The following is a 21075-nucleotide window of genomic DNA, read 5'->3' as shown; positions in this document are numbered from 1 at the left end:
ATAAACATGTGATTCAAGATGGCTGACATTTTCAGAGGAAAAACCATTGTGAATCAACCAGTGTGAGCTTCGTTTCCGGTGGTAAGACTTTATTTTTTTTTAATTTCCGTGTCTTATTATCAATGTTTATATTATTATTATTATTACATGGATTATTTCTAGATATTTTTTTTATATTTTTACAAAGAAGTAGTTTTAAAGTCTTAAACTTTTAAATTTTTTAACATAGGTGGTATACGATGAATTGTTTAATTATTTGAATTGTAAAATTAATTGTAAAATTTGACAATTAGTTCGTATTTCAAACTTGGAAGAGCATGTTCTTGTTATCTATATCTCAACACACTAGTTACGGCATAATGTAGAGAGCTCTGTTTTCCACATACTCAGGCAATATTTACACACGGAACACCCTATAATTCCACTATGGGGTCACATTGCCGGTGCAGAGCAAATAAAAAACGATATCTTAGATTAAGAGAGCAGTAAACTTTGTCGCCGATAACGCAACATTATCAGAAATAGGACAGCGCACTCCATTCATTTACTCTAAATAGTTAAATGTACTTATGTTGGATTATTATCATTACGTTTGCCATTATCTTTTTCTATTTTATGGTAATTAAAAAAATATGACACGGATGTTCCTAATTTATATAAAAATGTACGTTGTTATGTAGTATAGGTGATTGCGCTGTTCGGGTTGAAACAATATCGTATTCAATATCCCTTTTTGTTACTTTTACATGTTTATAAACTTTTTAAAGGATAATATGTAATTGTTATAAAATGAATCAGAATTTTGAAGCTCTTCAATCTACTGAAGACTATTTTTGACAGAATGGACAAGGCGAAACTGCGTTACAAACCCGAGAACAAATATACATACACGTTACTAATATTTACGTAATATTAAAACGGTGTCGGGGGCATTCGTTTTGTATAACAATAAGATATTTTGTAATAATAAATTGCGGTTTGCAGGCGCCTAGTAATTGGTTTTGCACACAACTTTGCACGTCTGCTTGCTTGTCTTGTACGATTCTTTAATATTGATTTCGAAGGTCTTATGAAGAAAAAAGAATATCCTATTCTTTTTTCTTCATTAAAATGAGTCGAGGGATTGGAGAAAAATATAGCGTTACCTACTTGTATATAATGGTATCAAAGATTTTAATTGTAAACTGACATAATGACTGATTTATGTATTTGACTACAATTATTGGGTTTAATATTCTAATTCCTACTTTGAATTTGAAATTTAAACATCAAAAACTATTACTTGGTAATAAAAAAATAATCTATTTAATATAAGCTATTTAATAAGATTTGAACTATAATTTCTTTTAAATTTTTTTAATGACCTAACTTGTTGCCTAAAACCCTTTTTACGGTACCAACGCTCGAGAGCTTCCTGTGAAGACTCTGGCCACTATAAATTACAATTTCAACGGACTGAGTTTTTTTGACTATAAAACTATGAAATTCGTATCGTAATTCGATCGTATTACCCTAAGAGTTTTTAAGTTTCTTCTCAGGTCTGGGCGTGTTTGGAGCCATGGTAGATAAAGCAATAAGCAGAATAGCTGTCTATTTATTATCATCATCATTACAATTTTAAGACGATGTTAATACTGAAAACTAATCTCCCTGAGAGATTTCCTGTATGAACAGTTGGATGGAGCATTTAACGTCTTCCGACGACCTTAATTCAGTCATAGGGTCAAGATCTTCACTTTATTTCGAAATCTGCGACATCTGGACTCTTTCTATTTACTTTAATAAGTAACTATTTCATTCATTGCTCATTGTAATTGCAAAATTTTAATAAATTAAGTTAATTAAAAATTTCTTAGTACCGGACATGAAAGTCCCCTCTATTCATTAAAATAGTCGTAAGATTTAGAGTCCTGGAAATCACTTTTTCAAAATACATAGTTGTTCTTTCAACGTAGTTAATTTTTTTGACGATATACTACTTTTTTGTCTGTTAAGGGAAGAAAATCATTTCAATTTATATTAAAGTTAATCTTATTTTAATTTATTCAACATTTCGGCAATAAAACGTTTCGTTAGGGCTTTTATGGAAGCTATTGGAAATCCCTGTCATTCAGAATATAGTCTTCACTAGCTCACAATTTTGTGTTTAAGATGATTATGTCGCCTTCGTCGTCTCGTCTAGTTTAAGTACATAGTTGCTCACTACAAGGCATAGGCCTTACCCAAAGATATTTATGGGGGTATATACATTAATCGCCACCCTGGGTAGGCTGGTTAGGGATCGCAGTGTGGTAATATAGTACACAGAGGACGCTGCAGTCCGTCCTCTGGACACTTTTTTGTTAGCGGTGGCAATCCTATATAATTAATGCAATGTGTGAATAACACTAGATAGTATTCCGGACATCGAATCCGCAACCTAGGTGGTGATATAGATCTCTTTTTAAGTATGGGAATCCTTTTGGTTTAATCTGTTATCTCAGCGAAAAGACAAAAATTATGTTAATCATATCATAATGTACTGTGATCGTCAAAAACCTCCTCCGCCACTAAGACAGACGCTTAATCACCAGTTTGATCATTTCCATCACTAGTTCCATTTACATTTTGTTCCATGTTACATTTCAATTTTATTTAAACAGCTGATTAGTAAAATAAATATGCAATAATGAACTTTATTACAAAGGAATACAGCACGGTTTTATTTCTCATATTTAAACGGGTTATACTGCTTGTGAGGTAGAATCTTCTGTTCGTTCAGGTGGTTCGTTACGGAAACGATTCAAGGAATATGCAACTACAAAGTAATGTTGAGGTGTATATATGTACATTTGGTATATGTATCTTTCAGACATAATTTGTTATTGTCTTCTTATAGATTACTGTAGATTGGTGATCATTTGATTACTTTGATTATTAATGCTGCAACTGTGACCAGCGCTTTGGTGCTGATCTTGAACCAAGTGATAGGATTTTCAGACGTGAGGTGAATGGTTTTGCGGTCTTCTTAAATTTTACTATACTTTATTAACAGTACTACATCTTTCCAATGTTTTTGTTTTTAAAATTCTATTTCTCTTATTGACTCTGCAAAACTCTGTCATTGGACCCACAATATTTTCAGTATATTTGGTATATTCCTATTTCAATCACCAGTAGGCTTTTGAAAAGTTTTGTTAACATGACTTACCATTTTTAGAGAGATTCTGAGGTAGCGTCACAGATATGGTGGTATATCTAGAATTTGTGGTGTGTTTATTCTATGCGATACTGATTTCGACGCTAAATGGGGTCATCGACGATTTATATAACAAAATTCTTTATTAGTTATAGTTTGTGACCAGAATAATATTTCAATATATATATATATATATATATATATATATATATATATATATTAGTGTACAAAAATTTTAGTATAAAGTTTGCTGTAGTAGTTATATATTTGTTAGAGTCATATTATTTCAATTACATTCTTCAAATTAAAAAGTGGCCACATGGTGCGTAGAAGAGATTGCCGATGGGGCATTAAGATTAAAAAACAGAGACCACAGGCGAGGACAGCGTAGGTCGATGCAGGCCCTTTCCGACCGGATTTTATTTTTTGGAATAGAATATAATTTGGAATGATTTTTTATTATTTGGAAATCTATAGACGACAAGGCCTATGTCGTGCTGTGGATGTTCAACAGCTGCAATGATGATGATGAAGTCGGGTCAGGCTTACTTGTGAGTCTCTGATGCTACGTTGCTTACTCATTAGTGATATTAATATAGGCGTCAATAAGATTTATAACGTATTGGCCATAGCAGAAACTTCCGAGGGAATTCTTGAGTTTATACGTGCCTCCAGTACTCTGCAACCTCTTACCCGATAAATGCAAACATAAATGACATAGGTATAACGGTCGTATTCATATGGAAGGTAATAGAAAACCTACCAGAAGGAAAGCTTAACGTTTTTACATAACTTGATGTTCAATTTCTTATACAACTGTGTTCTTACAAAATAGTATTGTTATTTAAAATTTTGTATTAGTATTTATTGGCGCTTTTTCGCTACTAATTAACCGTGGCTTTTAAAGAAACATAAATTCTTATGGGAATAACTAACAATGTATTATTCTCATTTGTATAGTCCGCAGTGCGTGACTGGTTGTTAAATGTAACTATCAGTGAATGGTTTGTTACTTGTAATGTGTAAGTAAAGTTAACAGTTTTAACGAATTTTATTACAAAGGTGTGTTCTTCTAAATAATCCTTATGATTCAGACGAAGACCTGATATACCTAATTACATAGTAAATGTAGTGCTAAAGTAGAATGTTGAAGATTCAAAAGTCGTTCAAGTTTAAGATGGAAGGATTAAGTGAAAGCCATCACAGAATGGAACCTTAATTTAAGCGCGCATAATGCTTTAGTAAGGGAAAATTATAGAAAAATAGGGAAAAGGGCTGTATACTACAACGAGATTGGAAAAAGAAGGTAATACTTAATTCGACTTGATCTGTACGTAAATAAAAGTATAACGTCTGAATAAATGTTTAATTCAAATTCATAAATATTTTTATTCAAAGTATGAAGGTGGATTACATCTCTTATTGACTTTAACTAGGGTTTACTACTTGTTCGGGCGATGATAGGCTCAAAAGAACCAGTCAGATCTGAGAATAATATGCGAAAAATAATCAGCGAGATTTTATTTTATATAACATAAAATTACGTTTTAAATTAACATCGAAATAGCCTGAAAGCGAAACATAATTTATATATTATATAAAACATATATTATATAAACCTTCTTTGACATTTTGTTTAAAATCTAGCAAAGGAAGCTTTTGGAACATTATCATAGATTCATTTGTAAAACATATTGACCATAGACAAACTTGCCAAGTCTATGAAGTATAGTTTTAGGTTCACAAAATTGATTATAGCGTCTGAAATGCTGTATAACTAGATGTTGTGGGTTAGAAAAGTAGAATATTGAGCAATTGATGCACCGCGCTGATGTCTCCGTCACTTGCATACGCGTATGATTTAACAAGCGCGGATAACCCACTACCAGCGTTGAAGTTCTATTCAAACGCAAATGCCTTAGAAATCTCGTTTGACACTTGAATTGTCTTAAACTCGTCCATTAGCATGTATATTGTCGTATTCTATTGTCGTTTACGTTATTTGTTTCGATTGTCTAACGTAACTTAGAGGCAACGTGATGCAATGTATGACCTATTTTACATAAATATATTTGAACGCGGTGTAAATTTGTATATTTCGGTTGATATTTTATTAAAAGCTCATGCTAATTGAGGTGGTTATTTACACCTATTATCATCAGCTTTGAAGCCTTTAATACATACCATTTTACAGACATTTTAAATACGACATGAAGTTTTATTTAAAATAGGAAACAATGTTTGTGTCTCAAAACAAAGTTTATATTATTTATCTAAATGAGCAAATATTACATATAAATTTGATTGATTATTCAACTTGCCTTGTAACTAATAGTAAGGAACTTAGATTTAGGTAATCCAATCTCTATAGATGTTTCTCGAAAGCGGAAAAACTATTATAAAATGGTAATTCGAAGTTTCCATGCACACTAAATACTGATTTGTTTTACTTTTCTTAACGGTTTCTGATGTTTGCGTTTCAAGTTTACACTTCAATATTTCACATCAACACATTTAAAGTACTAAAATGTAAATAAATACTTTCTTTAGACTATTCATAGCATTGCCGATTTAGATTTTGCTAACGAAGAAGTCACTAAATTGATCTAATGTCCTGAAGTTGTACTATTTAATACTTCTTTGTTACAATATTATAATACTGTACTGACTATTTGTGACTATTCAAAATGTTACAATTGGGATGATGGTTTTACATTGCTTAGTCATCATGTTCTGTTATCTTACCGAAAGGTGTCGTATAGTGATTTAACTCCGCGTATAGCGTCAACCAAGAATCACACTATTTGAAATAAAAGTTATTGATTTGCAGTGGATTGTAATAGATATAGTCTAATGGATTCGAAAGTTGAAGTGGCATTGGTCAGACCAGATAACTCGCAGGCAAACCTAGTGTAGGACATCCACCCACTAGGTGCACAGACAATTTTATTAAAGTAAATGATGATGATTGTTTTGTACAATACTATTTAGAGGTCCATCCGTTGTCACTTTGCGAACTGTTACTTAAGTTCGTATTGCACTTGTACAGTTATTTCAAACATGAAGCAGTGATCCCTGAACATTGCCTTGAGCTACTCCCGTCAATCAAATTAGCCGGGTATTGTGAGAGTTCAGTTCACATGTTTAGAAACATCTTGATAATTGAAGTTTGTTTGAGTGCAACTGCCTCGGGAAATTTTAGCCAAATTGACGACGCGTTAGTCGATTTTATAAAAATATTAAACCATATTTTAACCATATTATAATTTCAACGAGTCAACATTAAAATTATTAAGTTTCAAAAAACTAGAAAAAGTCCAATAAATTTCACTGAATATAATTCATGAATTTTGATAGTATTCAATCTAGACTGATTTAAAGTATTGTTGGCAACAAAAGTATTGTTGGACCTTTATGGTTTTTTCAATGCATAATGTGTAAAATGTTAAATTTGGTGAATAACCAAACATGTAAAACAAAGCATATATCTATATATATATATATATATATATATATATATATATATATATATATATATATATATATAAAAGTGTGTGTGTGTGTGTGTGTGTGTGTGTGTGTGTGTGTGTGTGTGTGTGTGTTTGAGATTTAAAAGATGTTTTATTAACCAACGTCAAGAAAATTAGTTTTTAGATTTAAAATAAAAGAATAGAATTTAAAATAAAATAGCTTCGGTATACGATTACAATTTTTTTTAATATCTTTGTTATAACGTATAAAGAATTATATGCTCACAATGCTATTCAATTTTGTCTTGTATTAGAAAATATAAAGTAAAGTGAGAATATTGTACATCCATTAATTATAATATAAGGTAAATGTTGGTCACAATTAAATATTTAGTAGTATCGTTACAAGTTGAAGTAAGTCCAGCGTAGTGTATGTGTATACATATGTCTTTATTAATGGTAGGTCTCCTTTGAAAATGGTTATATTTTTTTACTCTATTTCGTTTTTATTGGCTAAGAGGCTCAAAGTTTAATCAAATCAAAATCAAAAAAATATCAGTCTTATATTCATTTCTTGCTCTGTCCTGGACATCCTAATTTCAACTTTTACAACTCTTCTATTTTATTACAATCCTTTATTGCAAATTAGTGTATTCTTATATTTTATTCATAAATATTAGGGGGAACCGAAACTAATGTCGTTTTCTTAAGTTAAATTCACACGACTACATTTTTAACAAGTTTTTATTGTTAATCAACAATATATCTTCGTTATCAACAATCTTTTGCCATCTAGTACGCAAATTTTCAATGCCGGAGCGACAAAAATCAATCAGTATTTCTGTAAAATATGTCAACAGAAACGACATTACTTCCCGGTCCCCCTAATACAATCAAAAAGAGGTCACAGCCCTAATTTTTTTGGTAGCGATCAATAATTTATTTATTTATTTAGATCTCCCAGCGACAAATAAAAAAAACGCCGTATTCAAATAGCTATAAAATAATATGACTGAAAATAATAAGATATATCCTATTATAAAAAAGAATACACGTTTAACATTTATTTGACACGTAAAAAGGTGTTCTGACTTGATACAAAAATGTAATAAATTACATATTATAGTTTTCACCAATCCAGTTCTCCATTGGCTTAAATATCGATGTTTAAGAATCTTTCAAAATATATTCATAATAAGAGTCCATCGCTACTAACTCAAATCACCCCTATTGTGTATTTTATAATTTACGAAGAAAAATGTCGTCCGCGTTCCGTTAGGTAAAGGGGCCCGTTAGGAAAGTCTCAAAACCTCGCGTCTCTGGTCAACAGTAGCGACAAAGTGTCTTGTACAAACATGGCGTCGTGGCGGACCAATTGACACATACCGAGGACGGACCTTCCGTCCGCCTTTAACGTCACGGTGTAGGCAGGCGACATTGATTGCGTATTTTTTTTCTGATCACATATCCGCATTATTTAGTAATAGTTTTGTTTGTACAACTAATAAGTACAATTTTATTGTAATGTAAGAAGGTTTTTTTAAACCTAGTCGATTTTGACAATTATCTAGTATACGTCGTATATTTGTGATAAAAAACGTGAATAATCTATTACATAAATTCTTGCTAAATTTCATGATAATTCAGAGACATTATCTAAGAGTGTATTGTAAAACCGTAGATAGGTCCACAATAGAGTTACTTATTTTATAAAGCCTAGAGAAAGATATTTATGAAGGATTAAATTGTTATTATTTTTAACATTAATATATCTTTGGTTACAGGAGTAGTGAAGGAGTATAGAAAAAACCTATAATCTGTTAATGAAGAGAGCTATCCGTCGACAGTATTGATAGTAAACACTGTCATGGAGTTGCTCTCTTTATGAACGGATGCTGGTTCAACAGTATGTTCAACGAAGATATATCGAGGTGCACAAGACAAAGAGAAAATTTCTGCGGAAACCAAGATTGCCGAATACAAAATATACTTGCTTAATCTACCCGTGTATGTGTATAACATATTAAAATATATTTTATGTCAGTTTTATATATTTTATAGACACTACATATACATTTTATAATTATGAAACAAAATTAGCTATCATTAATATATTGACGAGATTTGTTTATTGGAGCAAAACAAATAATGTGTAATTTATTATTATAATTATTAACGTAAATATTCTTTTATCAAATTCGCAGGTGCTATCAATAAATGATATGTTATTTTTCGTAGCTATTATGTATATTTATGACCAAAACTCTTCCTTCATTTTTTATTATCAAATAATTTTTAATTCTAAAAAAAATATAACTCGAGAAGTTATCACAAGTTGACATTTATTACTACTTATAATATTATCATCACTGTGTCAGCTGATAGACGCCGACTGCAGGGCATAAGCCTCCAAAAAAACCGCCACTTTGACCGGTCTTGTGTTGCCAGCATTCAGCCACTTTCCGCGACCCTATGTCGTTGATCTACATAGAAGGAGGCCTACACCCGTCATCTTATTAGTCCTAACGGCCGTTGATTTCACGAGCTACGTCGCTACGTTGGTTACCTTGGTTCTTCTACGGAGCTTCTCATTTCTATTTCTGATTTGTTCTAGCAGCAAATCCCAGAGCGTAGATTTCTTCGTAGCTCTTTGAGTGATCTTTACTTTATTATATATAATACATATATTGATACATATTCAGAGAAATTAAGAATGCTTCATTCCCGAATTTTATGAGCCGTAAACTATCTGGGCAAACATAGTAAAATAACTTATAGATTCAGGCGTTACTTGCGGAAATCCAGCCTAAGTAAGAAAAGAACTAATATATAGCTACTTCCGCTATGTAGCAGTAGTCGTGCAATAAAGTGCACCGCCCGCCAGCCCGCAGATAAATGCGCATGCGGCAAACAATGCGAATTAAACCACTACCACCGTTAAATCACCCGACACGCGTTTCACCCCTCCACGGGGCATCCTCAGGAGTAATATTACACCGATTAGTGCCTGTGACTCAGTGTTTTGCACGACTACTGCTACATAGCGGAAGTAGCTATATATTAGTCATTTTCTTCCATACCTAGTAGAATAAAGCAAACGACTCAACTGTATAAACCCAATCGCACTATGGAATATCCGCCTAAGCGATGTAATACCTTGATGGATTCCCACTCTGGTGAAATAATATAATGGCCCGATCCGTAGATACTAATGGAGGCCTCTTGCATATTCATTACGGCAGAGAGGTCTACTAGGCCACTTTAAGCTCTAACAAACTAATAAAGTTATTAATACCAACGGGCAAAGAGTATTTGTCAATAGGAAAAGAATCCAAAAGGTATTATTATTAATTTCTACCAATATTTATTTATCAGTAATGCAATGAGCTATGCAGAGGGCTACGCTCGGGATTTCTCCACGAGAAAGAATCGTGAATGAGGAGATCCGGAGACGAAAGAAAGAAACCGATATAGCCAAGCAAATTGGCAAGTTGAAGAGAGAGTAAGCAGGCCACACTACGCAATGAAAAGATGGCCGCAGAGTCCCTAAGGTTCTTTATTGGAGACCGCAATCTGACAAGCGAAACTTAGTACGTCCAATCACATGGTTAACAGACGACCTTGTTGTTCCTACCAGTCCTATTGAAATTTTATGGAGACGCCCATGTTCAGCAGTAGGGAACCTTTTATGGCGTCGCGAATTATAACGGACTTGAGAAATAAAATAATCAGTACAGATAGTATCATATAATACTAACTAATCTACAGTCGCAGTGTATTTGTTAAATGTGTTTAATTTTATTTGCAGTGATAGTGTCAATCCCGCATCTTAATTGTTATCTCGAATAACTTAGTTGTATGAGTTAAATAACACAATTACATTTATTACATTGCGGTTTATTCAGAGTAAGATGTAAGATATAATTTGATAAGATATTAATATTTTTTTCTAAAGTTAATACGATTGCGAGACTGAGTTAAATACTGCTTTAAAGTTTTTTAGTTTATATCTGCTATCGCCAACCCGTCTAACAAGCTAGGTGATTATGGTATATCCCCCATAGATATTTCTGGTCGAGGCCTATGCCTGGCAGTGGGCATCTGTGGGCTGAACCGATTACGACGAAAATGTTAGCCTCTTCCCGGACTCTTGAAATATAAACCTTAGAGACCATCTCCTTCACTTTCTATACTTTGCAAACGAAGTTAAAGCTAAGCACTGTCCGTGCCATGTCTCCTCAAACTTGCGGAACTAGTAAATACAACAGTGACATTTTGTCACAAAAATTCGTTGCTGGGAAACCCAAAATGTTACATTTATTTAGCCAATTTTAATAGCTATAACATGCTTAAAACTGAAACAATTTCTTAACTCCATGACAATAAAAAATACATCTTTTAGTTACCTCCCAGTTAGCTTCTTGCGATAGAAAGCTACCTACATTAATTACTCTTAATCGTCTTAGTATTCTGTTATGACCATAGTCTTCATTACTTTTTTCACTTATTTGTTTTACTATTTTCACTTGATTAAATAATGAAAATATTTGTAATCTTGTCCTAAATTTTCAGGTCTACTGATATATAGTAATTAACATTATTATCATTTCAGGAGTTCAATGCTGAAAATAGGCCTTTACCACTGATTTCTAATAGGAACTGTTGAAAGTATCCTGGATTTTCTTTAAGGTAATCCGAACCAGATCGTCTGTCCACCGTGTTCGCAGTTCTACGCTACTTGCCGGTGCACGGCAAACCTCTCTCCACTCCAAAACATTAAGGCCCCAACGGCCATCAGTTACTTTCGTTCGTTTATGAATTGCCTTATTCCTAATTTGGTTTCGTAGATAAATCCCGTGCGTTATCCTCTCCTCGAGTAACGGTGAGATTGCCAGTAAGATGTAGAGGAAGAAACTACGATTCAATGCTCTCTTTTCTTTAAGCACGATATACTTATGATAGAGAAGAAGTTTTGTAATAATAATAATAATACTGCAACAAATTTTCCATTTTTTTGTATATTTTTAATTTAGCTTATGACGAGACGTACGGTTATAGTTGGCTGGACTCAAACATAACTTTAATACGTAATAGAAACTAGCGACATCTATTTATTTTATTAGTTAACTAGAAGCAAAATCTAACAGCTATTGACGTGCACTACATTCACGGTAATTTATATACAAATATTCCATTAAAATTAATCCATCGCAAACATGAAGAGAATCCATCACCGCTCATTACTCAACCTCGTGTTTTACATCTTAGTACTTGAGTACACAACATTATCAGTGCGATAACGGGGAACATACAAGATCTAGCCGTTCCTGATAACATCTGTAACGAAGCGAGGAGAATATGATTTTGTTTTAAGCTTTAATAAGTAGAGTTGATTAATTAGTGCGTGATAAATCCAACTATATATAACAATACAATGTCGCCAAAATAGGACATTGAAAAATATTAAGGAGACATTTTTATTTAGAAAATTCTAACGTTTATTTAGAGAACGAATACATTGTATCATATAATATATTGTACTATATAACAGTCGTACCGTGAAACAATCTTTTTTCGTGACTACGAGTAATAGTCTTTGTTTATATTATTGGCATTTGCATTTATTTAGGACTTTCTTGGAATCTTCTTTAATTGCAAGCGAACCACTGAAACTATCGTTCAGTAGTTCAAAGGCAGAAACTTGATAATAAGTAACTATATATCGATAGCTTTTTTAATTGAAAAAAAGGTTCGTTTCACAATAATTAAGTAATATATTTAGTTAAAAAATAATGATCCTAATTAAAAAAATGTCTCTAAAATATATAACTATACAACAAATGAGTGTTATATTTAAAACAGCCCAATGACAAATACACTGATAATAGTCTCTGCGATTGTAAGCCGGTGGTACATTCTGAAAGTTTATATTAATGAAACAAGTTACCTGAAAATGTAATGACATTTTATAATACCGATATATTCAATAACACAGATGGATTGGACATAGATTTATCGAAATATATTAACACACAGGAATAATTCTTTCGTAATTATTCACTAATAATTAAAAATTATCTGTATTAGACGTATTAAATTAATAAGAATCTGTATTAAAGGAGAAATATGAAATGATTTTTTTTCCATGAGACTATTTTTGATATTGATCGAAAACGTGTTTTATTTTTCCCAAGAGATTAAAAAAAATTCAAAAATGGAACAATCCATTTTAGATTTTTTTATTGTTATCTTATACAAAATTAACATTAAAAAGTTAGTAAAGGTCAAATGCAATTTAAAAAATTTCATAACTAAAAATGTCATTTTTATGCAATAATATGCTAATTGCATAAAACGAGTTCTTTAGTGTATTTAATTTTCCATTCATCAAAGAAAGCATTTCCGATTATTATAGGTTACCTTCCTTTAAAAGATATTTGAAAAATATTTTATAAACTGCGTATAATGCATTATCTGTTTGCAGTAAATCTATTTCTTACTACTGTAACTTTTTATATCTAATTTTCACGAGTAAAAGTAGAAATAAAATATGATAAATTTGTAAATTCTGAAAATAGTATAAAGTAATGTTGAGTCAGTAAGTAGATAATCAATATGATAATAACAATTATTTTGATAAGAAGATAACACAATTGTTTCTTACGAATTCGAAGCAGTAATGTTGACGTACACAGAATGGATTTTATAAGGCTCTTGTTTATTTGTTTTGTGTTATATTCCAAAGTAAATTCTTCTAGTATTTTATGTGAAGAAGGATTTTGTAGAGTGAGTACAACTTAACTAGTGTTAAGCTTTTAAAATATTTCATTTGTTAATAGTTTGTAGCAAATATTAATAGGTTTTTTGTGCTTGGAATTTTAAAGATATTGATTTGATATGTAAATATATATATATATATATATATATATATATATATATATATATATATATATATATATAACAACTAAGAAATATATCTTAAACAACAGTAATAAGGTACTCTAAATTTACTTACTTATTTAATTTCGATTCTTTAATATGCATGAATATACGAGAGAAATTATAAAATAGGCAAAAGATGAAGTACAAACATCGCTTTTATCACATATTGCGATTTCAACAAGACATTATTTGGTTTCTGCTAAAAAGATTACAGGAATTTTTTTTTGGACGTGCAGTTATTTATTAGTAATATAACACAATCTAAACCTATGAATTCCGAAAAAAATATCAAATAATGGCAATTCACGTACTTCATTTATTTTTAAATACTTTTCTAATGACCAATATTGATTACGGATCGATGTTATTTCAGACTGTATAATTTTCGCTATTTGCAATATTTTACTTTAAATTAATTGAAGTGAAGTTTTGGACTGTATCAGCAAAATTGTTAACTGATGATTTATAACCAAAAAGGCTCTTGCTAGAGGAATCATGCATAGCAGAATCAGCGTCAGCTATGTTCGTCATCGAAAGTCGAGACGTTGCACAATCTGTCGACTTGTATGTGTTACTACACTCTTGATATAGAAATGTAGTGTCACCTAATATAAAGTAAGAAAGCGCATTTTAGGTTCGCCACTGCGTAGCCTGCCTTTGTTAACATAAAGTCTCTCGGCACACAATCGTATCATTTTGCATCTTCGCTTTCCCGTCCTGTCGTTTCTGTGAAGCTCACCTCGATGTTGTTAAACCGCTTTAATCTTCAAATGGTTTCAGAATAAAAGAAAGAGTACTAGAATTAACTATCACTAAAATCCATTTAAAATATTTCTTAAGGACGGATAGGTGTGAAAAAAGAATTTTTTCATAGATATGTACATGTGTACAGTATTCGTCATAATTTCATCATGCTCGTTTTTTATTAAAACAGTTAAGAAATTATTAATCTTAACATTTTCTAGAATTACATATTCAAAGAAGGCTGCGCTTCGCCAGCTCAAGAATGTAGAATAAACAATGCAACACATACAGGAATATGGCTGCCTTCGCCAACTGAATGCAATTGTTGTCAATATTGCCTGCCATTTTATGGTTAGTAAAAATAATGGTGTTAAAGTATCTTTTTTTGGTTAATGTCATCAGCAATGGTTTGCAAAACTGTAATCAGATGGATTATGCGGACATGGAGTTTATTGAAACAGGAGACCAATGCCTCACGGTCTATTCACAGAACGTAATGTCTCTTCAACATACTAACCACATTGGCGAAAAATTATTATTTAAAATTATATTATTTATTAAATATATTGATCGGATCTGAAATGAAACGGACTCCTGTCCGTAGACGAACATAGAAAAACGACATAGCCCTTTTTCTTTGTGAAGTTGAGTTGGTATTGGAAGTGGAAGCCAGGCCAACTACCGCTTTAGGATCTGGAATGAAGACTTTGCACCGGCAAGCTCAGTGGAAAACGTCCGCCGACATGGTGCATAGACGAAGTTAAGATCGTTGGAAGTCGCTGGATGCAAGACGCTTCCTACCGGTCCCATTGAAAATCTATGGAGGGGGGAGGCCTATGTCCAATAGTGGGCGTTTTAAGGCTGAAATGATGAAAAATTACAATGAAATGTTTTAAAGTAATTTTTCAAAATTTAGAGAGAAATTTTAACAACAATTGTTCACTGCTGGAAAAATGCTCGTTAGACTTTGCGGGCTTTGCACTTACGGTACCCGTACTGAGGTCTACAGTAAATTTAGGATTGCGTAAATATCGGACCTTCACATCTATATAATATATACCAAGACTTTCCTACCGTATCTGCAATTCTTCAGATGATTATAGGAATGATACATTAGTAGAAAATAGACGACCTATATTATAGAGCTATTAGGTATTAGTATATTGTTTGAATGAAAATCCTTTAATAACTTATTGCGCTAGTCTTAGCATGATCTGCTTCATTTATGCCATGTTTATGAAAGTGTTTATCAGAGTTTACTTACTTTTAACTATAATACGTAGGTGCCCTTTATTAAAAAAGTCACAAATATTTCTCGCGACGTGCGTTGCTTTGCCGGAATTTTATATTCTATTAAATTACTCCATTATATTCATACATTTTGACAGCAAGAAAAACAAATGAAGAATTGATCGAAAATTTTACTAACCTTTTTAATGTTTTCCTAGCCAACCAGATACAAATAGTACAGCCAAAGAGATTTTGTTACATGTTAATAAATTCTTTTGCCAGAAAGGCTTTTTCCTCGAATTTACCTAAGTTATTTAATTTTTAAGGCGAAGGTGCACATTGTACAACTGGAGGTCCCGGCACAGGCGTGACAATCGGCAGATGTGGCCACGGATTAACTTGTAATCCTGAGAGCCTCACTTGTGTAAGAAGTAGGTTGAAACAACTATTTACACCATCTTTAATGCAGCTATAATAAAACCAAAAGCGGGTGTTTATCCGTTTTGGTGCGTTCTTTTTTTACGAAAACACAGAAATTTCAGTGCAGGAGCCAATCCTATTTTTGAAGGTTGTTGAAAATAATCACCCTGTTTTTTGACTGGTCACATCAACCTAAAACTTCACTAAACAAGCCTTTTAATTAAACCATTGAATTCTTGAGTAGTTAGTAAAATATAGAAAGCTCTGTAAATGTAATAAAGTTATTTAGTTTAATCCTCTGGAATATTTCTTTCAGAGTACGCTAAAGAACTATTTGAAAAAAAAAAATTAAATAAAATATATTGGAACGCCTTAAACTTCGGACTGCGCCAATAGATGACGCTAGTAGTCAATGACCTCACGCAATTGTTTGACGTCGGGAACCGCCAGATTGTATCGGGGTGATTAAACTAATACGAATCTACCAGGAACCGACAAACAGTTATTGCTACTAGTTAATACTAAAAAAATGTTGGTATTTGTGTGTCAATTATAAAAAAGAGTCGTACAAAAACTGCTTATTGAATATTAAATTACTTTGATAATGCATTTAAAAATAAAATAAGACGCAATTGTTATCCTTAGGGTTTGTAGCACGAAGATACGAGTTCTATAGGTATAATTTTATATTGATTAATATGTCACTTGGATTACTACGATTCTTAAGGTAGACCAGCATTATAAAGTGTAAGGATGTAGTCTGCCTCCTCCTCGCGTGGTAATCCTCGTTATTGAGGGTCGTAATACTCTCCACGAATCATTTTCTCCTAGATGAAACTTCTCCATCGATTGCATGTGTCCGCTACGTGTATAGCTTCGTAAACTTTATTGTCTAGAATTATGATTTGATCTGTGCAGCGTATTCGGCCTCTATCCAGTGTTTTTTTATTTTCGATTTTGCCTGTAATGATAAGCCTCTCAAGATTCCCTCTATTTTGATGGCAATGTCATCATAATATTCAAGGAATCTTTGTAGGCAAATAGATCAAAACACCCTTCATTGGTGAAAGCATTGTAAGGACGTAATAATAATAATAATAATGGTTTATTTTCAGTGAATACAAAATGTCACAAGGCACAAGATGAATATGATTCGAGACATCTCGGCGGGCAAATTGGAGCTTTAGAACAGCGTCCTATATGCGACGGAAAAGGAAAATATGCACCGTTTGACTGCGTTCCAGGCCATACGTAAATTTTAACAAGTATTAGTAATATAGTACCTTTAGCTTTTAAAATGTAAAAGTAAATCTCGTTTCTCAGCAAAAATCTTTAAAGCGTTTTACATCTGTAGGCACCGTTACTAAACAATTAATTTGTATGCATATGTAATAATACCAATTTTGAAAACGCTTTTTCTGATATGTTTATTCTTTTATATAGCGATCTTATATGACTGCTATACAGATAATACTTTTTTGAGCACTAAACATTTAATGAATTATCATTAAATACAGTTACATAAGAAGCGTTCATAAGACTAAAGCAGTAGGAGTGAATAATAATGAACAAATTAAAACAATTTTTTTGTTATAAAAACTAACGTCAATCTGAATCACAATTTATATTAACCTTTTTTAATGTAATTATTGAAACCACACCAAATAAGTCACGACATTAGTTCAAGGGACTGTATTTATCATCTTTGTTTTGTTAAATTATAGTTTACCAAAAATTTAAAAAGCCGCAGTGGTATATTTTAGCAAAAGTAAGGCCGGTAAAGATTATCCATGAAGAGAAAAAATAATTTTGATTCGATATAAAGTAACCAGAAAAACTAAGATAACTATGACCACAACGGGATTTTAATTTTTTAAGGAATAGACAGTAAATGAACTGCAACAACATGTAACCGTAGTAATACGAGATGTAACAATTCTTTTCAGACTCGATATATTAATGGTGTTCCTTAAAATAAAATTATATTTTTTTATTAGTTAAATTCTTCAACATTAAGGCCTTTATTTTTGTAGATGTTTCTGCCAGTCTGAAGAAGGCGAAAGGATTTTTGGCGAAAAACTAAATATGGGTGCGACGACCATGCAAAATATGCATTGTGGTAAGCGTTTAATTTTAGAAAATACGTTTTAGTATCAATTAAAGTTGTCTTTTAATATAAAGATTTCCCTTATTTTTGTTTGTTTACATATGGTTTTCGTTTCAAATACGTTCACATAAATCACGCGAAATATTGGTTGTTAATTGGTAACAAAGAAAATTACAAGCTATGATTTCTGTACTATAAATTGATGATGAACAAAGCTGTCGTCTAATGATAGGGGATACAGTCTGACCTTTGCTTAGAAGACCTAGTTAAGATTTTAAAGTAAAATATCTTGCTCAGCACTGCATTCGCATCTATACCTTTAAAATTTGACGATGTCTTTATGGCTTAGTAATTTTTTATTGATTATAGCGTTTAACAACCTGAACATATTAATACGTACGTTTTTGGCGGCTGAAATAGATCCTTTGGTAATATTCACGTTTTCTAAGGAGCCTAGTTGTACCAATTTTTGATAGAAATGTAGATATTTTTATTTTAATAATAAGGTCAGGTGTAACATAGACTTATAATTGTTTACGGATTTATATATGTCTTAATTATATATAATACAGTACACGGTTGTTGGCACATGTGTACAGTCTTACAATACAGTGCCAGGCAATGTCTCAGAATTATCTCATTGTCTCATAATTAAATAAAACTTAAAAAAAAACCGTTTTACTGTCAAGGATTTTAAGTGATAATAAAACTTGGGAATGATTTGCTCTGTATGGATAAGGATATTGTACAGATGAACTCAAAAAAACCCTACTCAGTTTGATAGAGGCTCTCCCTAGATCGGAGGGTATTTGGCAGTTTCAGAATTTTTAATTGAAGGAGACTTAGATAGGAACTCAAACTGACCTAGTTTCTATTAAACTTAGAGCTTCTGTTATAGAACAATATTGAAAAGTTATTCTTTGTGGATAATGTGATGCATAAATAAATTGAAAAATCAGTAATAGTAAACTATGCATATTTATCTTATTTGAATTCAAAACATATGTAATAGTATTGGACGCAATACCTATAAATACAATCGACAATACCGATGCCTTTATCGATTATATTTGAAATTTCATATAAATAATTAAATTAATACATTTTCAGGTTGTTCACGTTTCAATTATAAAATAAAGAAGTCTATATCACCAGGAGTTCCTTTTCCAGTTATTGTACCGAGATGCACTTCTGACGGAAATTTTAATCCTGTACAATGTATTGGTAGGACTTGCTACTGTGTACATAGAATTACTGGAAAAATAAGAGACGAAAAATCTATCAATTTGGACAAGGAACCAATTTCTGAGTTATCTTGTTGTAAGTACCAATTTAATTAGTTGCGATTGAAAAATACCTATTCGCCGTATTCCAACCGAATGGCAAGTTGAAGTAGCAGTGGGTAAAAAAAGAATTAAGAAAAATATTACACGAAAAAGGCGAGACTAGTCCAAACAATAATATCGGTGTGCGGCTAAAACTATTACATTATTATTTAAATTTGTTTTAATTAGAATATTATCAATTTATAGACAATCCAGAATTGGATTTATTTCCGGATCAAGTTGAGGGTAAGCCGCCTTTCAATTATACAACGCCATGTCTTGAAAATATGAATGAAAAGATAGAACTAATCGTACAGGGAGAAAAAGATGGTTTTAATACGGAATTTTTCACTTCTGTCTCTGAGTGTATGCCAGATGGAACCTATGGCAGTGTTTTGAAGACAAGGAATGGCACGTGAGTTAATTTTTTTTGTTATAAAAGAGGTTCTAATTAAATAATCTGTTTATTGTCACACTAACAGAAATCTTGTTAAATATACGTATTGTGTTATTGTGGCCAGGCACAAAACACAACACATATCAAGAACTCCTAAACTATTTTGGTCTGAGGATTTCCTTTTCAAAATAAACATATACTAAAGAACTCCCTAAACAAATTTACAAAAAATAATGAGACTATGGTTTTTAAAAAATTTTGCGTCGTGCCTATCGATACCAAAATAAAAATTTATGGTTGGTAATAATTAACTTGATTATTTTGTCGTCAAAATCTAATAAAATTAATTCACATCAAATTCAGTAAATAACAAGTGTTATTAATAATAATCAATACTAATTGAATTAATTTAAATTATTAAATGTACTGTTGGTTACTATAAAAGAAAATTTATGTTATCAATCTCAATGTCAACTCTGGTAGCACCGCTGTGGGGGGAGTCCCTTACCCGACTCTGACAACGAAGATTCCGTAGATCGATCCTTATATAATGGTCGACTTAAAAAAATTATCACTTTATTTACATGTAATTTTTAATTACAACACGTATAATTTAGCAAAGTATAAGTAACATATAATATTTAGTAACAGATAATTATTATAATTAATTTTTCAGAAAAATATGCGTTGATGACAGAGGAAACCAAATAAAAAATTATAATGCACAACCAGACACAGAGAGTTACGAAAGCATGGATTGCAGTGAGTAGTTTTTTATTTAAGTAATACTTTAAACATACTCTTATAAAAATGAAGAAAACCCATAATAATGGGACTATATGATTGTACAACTAAAGAAACAATTGTTACTAAATTGAAATTTAACTTTGAGAGTTGCGAGATGTTATAGGATTAGCGAAAAAAGGAAGTTTTAATTTGAATGTCTGATAGTAAATATGTCAAACTTTTTTCAGAATGTGCTAAAACTTCTCTACTTATGGAACAATCGAACGAAAAGCCAATATGCTGTAATAATGGTAATTTTAGAAAAATACAGTGTCGTCGCGGTCAGTGCCGTTGTGTGGACTCGGATGGTCGTCAAATTGGAAAAGAATCAAATACCGTTACCGCTCTTCCTTGTTATACTGCAGATTGGAAACAATGCTAAAATGTAATTAATTATTCGTTCATAATAAATGATTAAAATCTGAATAAATTTTTATTTTATCTTGCCAGCAGAAATTTATTATTAAGATTTAGGA

At 31.7% G+C, this 21075-nt stretch overlaps 1 protein-coding gene across 1 annotated transcript; it reads left to right on the top strand.

The window, feature by feature from the left end:
• The first annotated feature begins 13325 nt into the window (after positions 1 to 13325).
• On the top strand, positions 13326 to 21017 carry LOC137922839 (uncharacterized). The gene is made up of 9 exons (XM_068765929.1): positions 13326 to 13434; positions 14556 to 14685; positions 15891 to 15995; positions 17100 to 17235; positions 18018 to 18103; positions 19202 to 19411; positions 19624 to 19831; positions 20490 to 20575; positions 20788 to 21017. The coding sequence occupies exons 1-9, from the start codon at positions 13345 to 13347 to the stop codon at positions 20979 to 20981; spliced, it is 1245 nt and encodes a 414-aa protein (XP_068622030.1). The 5' UTR covers positions 13326 to 13344; the 3' UTR covers positions 20982 to 21017.
• The last annotated feature ends 58 nt before the right edge of the window (positions 21018 to 21075 follow it).

This window comes from Battus philenor, unplaced genomic scaffold, assembly GCF_028537555.1.
Source record: "Battus philenor isolate CCGP_79_NKW_IND1 unplaced genomic scaffold, ilBatPhil1.0.hap1 SCAF_20, whole genome shotgun sequence".
In the NCBI taxonomy this organism is placed as follows: domain Eukaryota; kingdom Metazoa; phylum Arthropoda; class Insecta; order Lepidoptera; family Papilionidae; genus Battus; species Battus philenor.
This window is presented reverse-complemented; position numbering and strand designations above follow the sequence as displayed.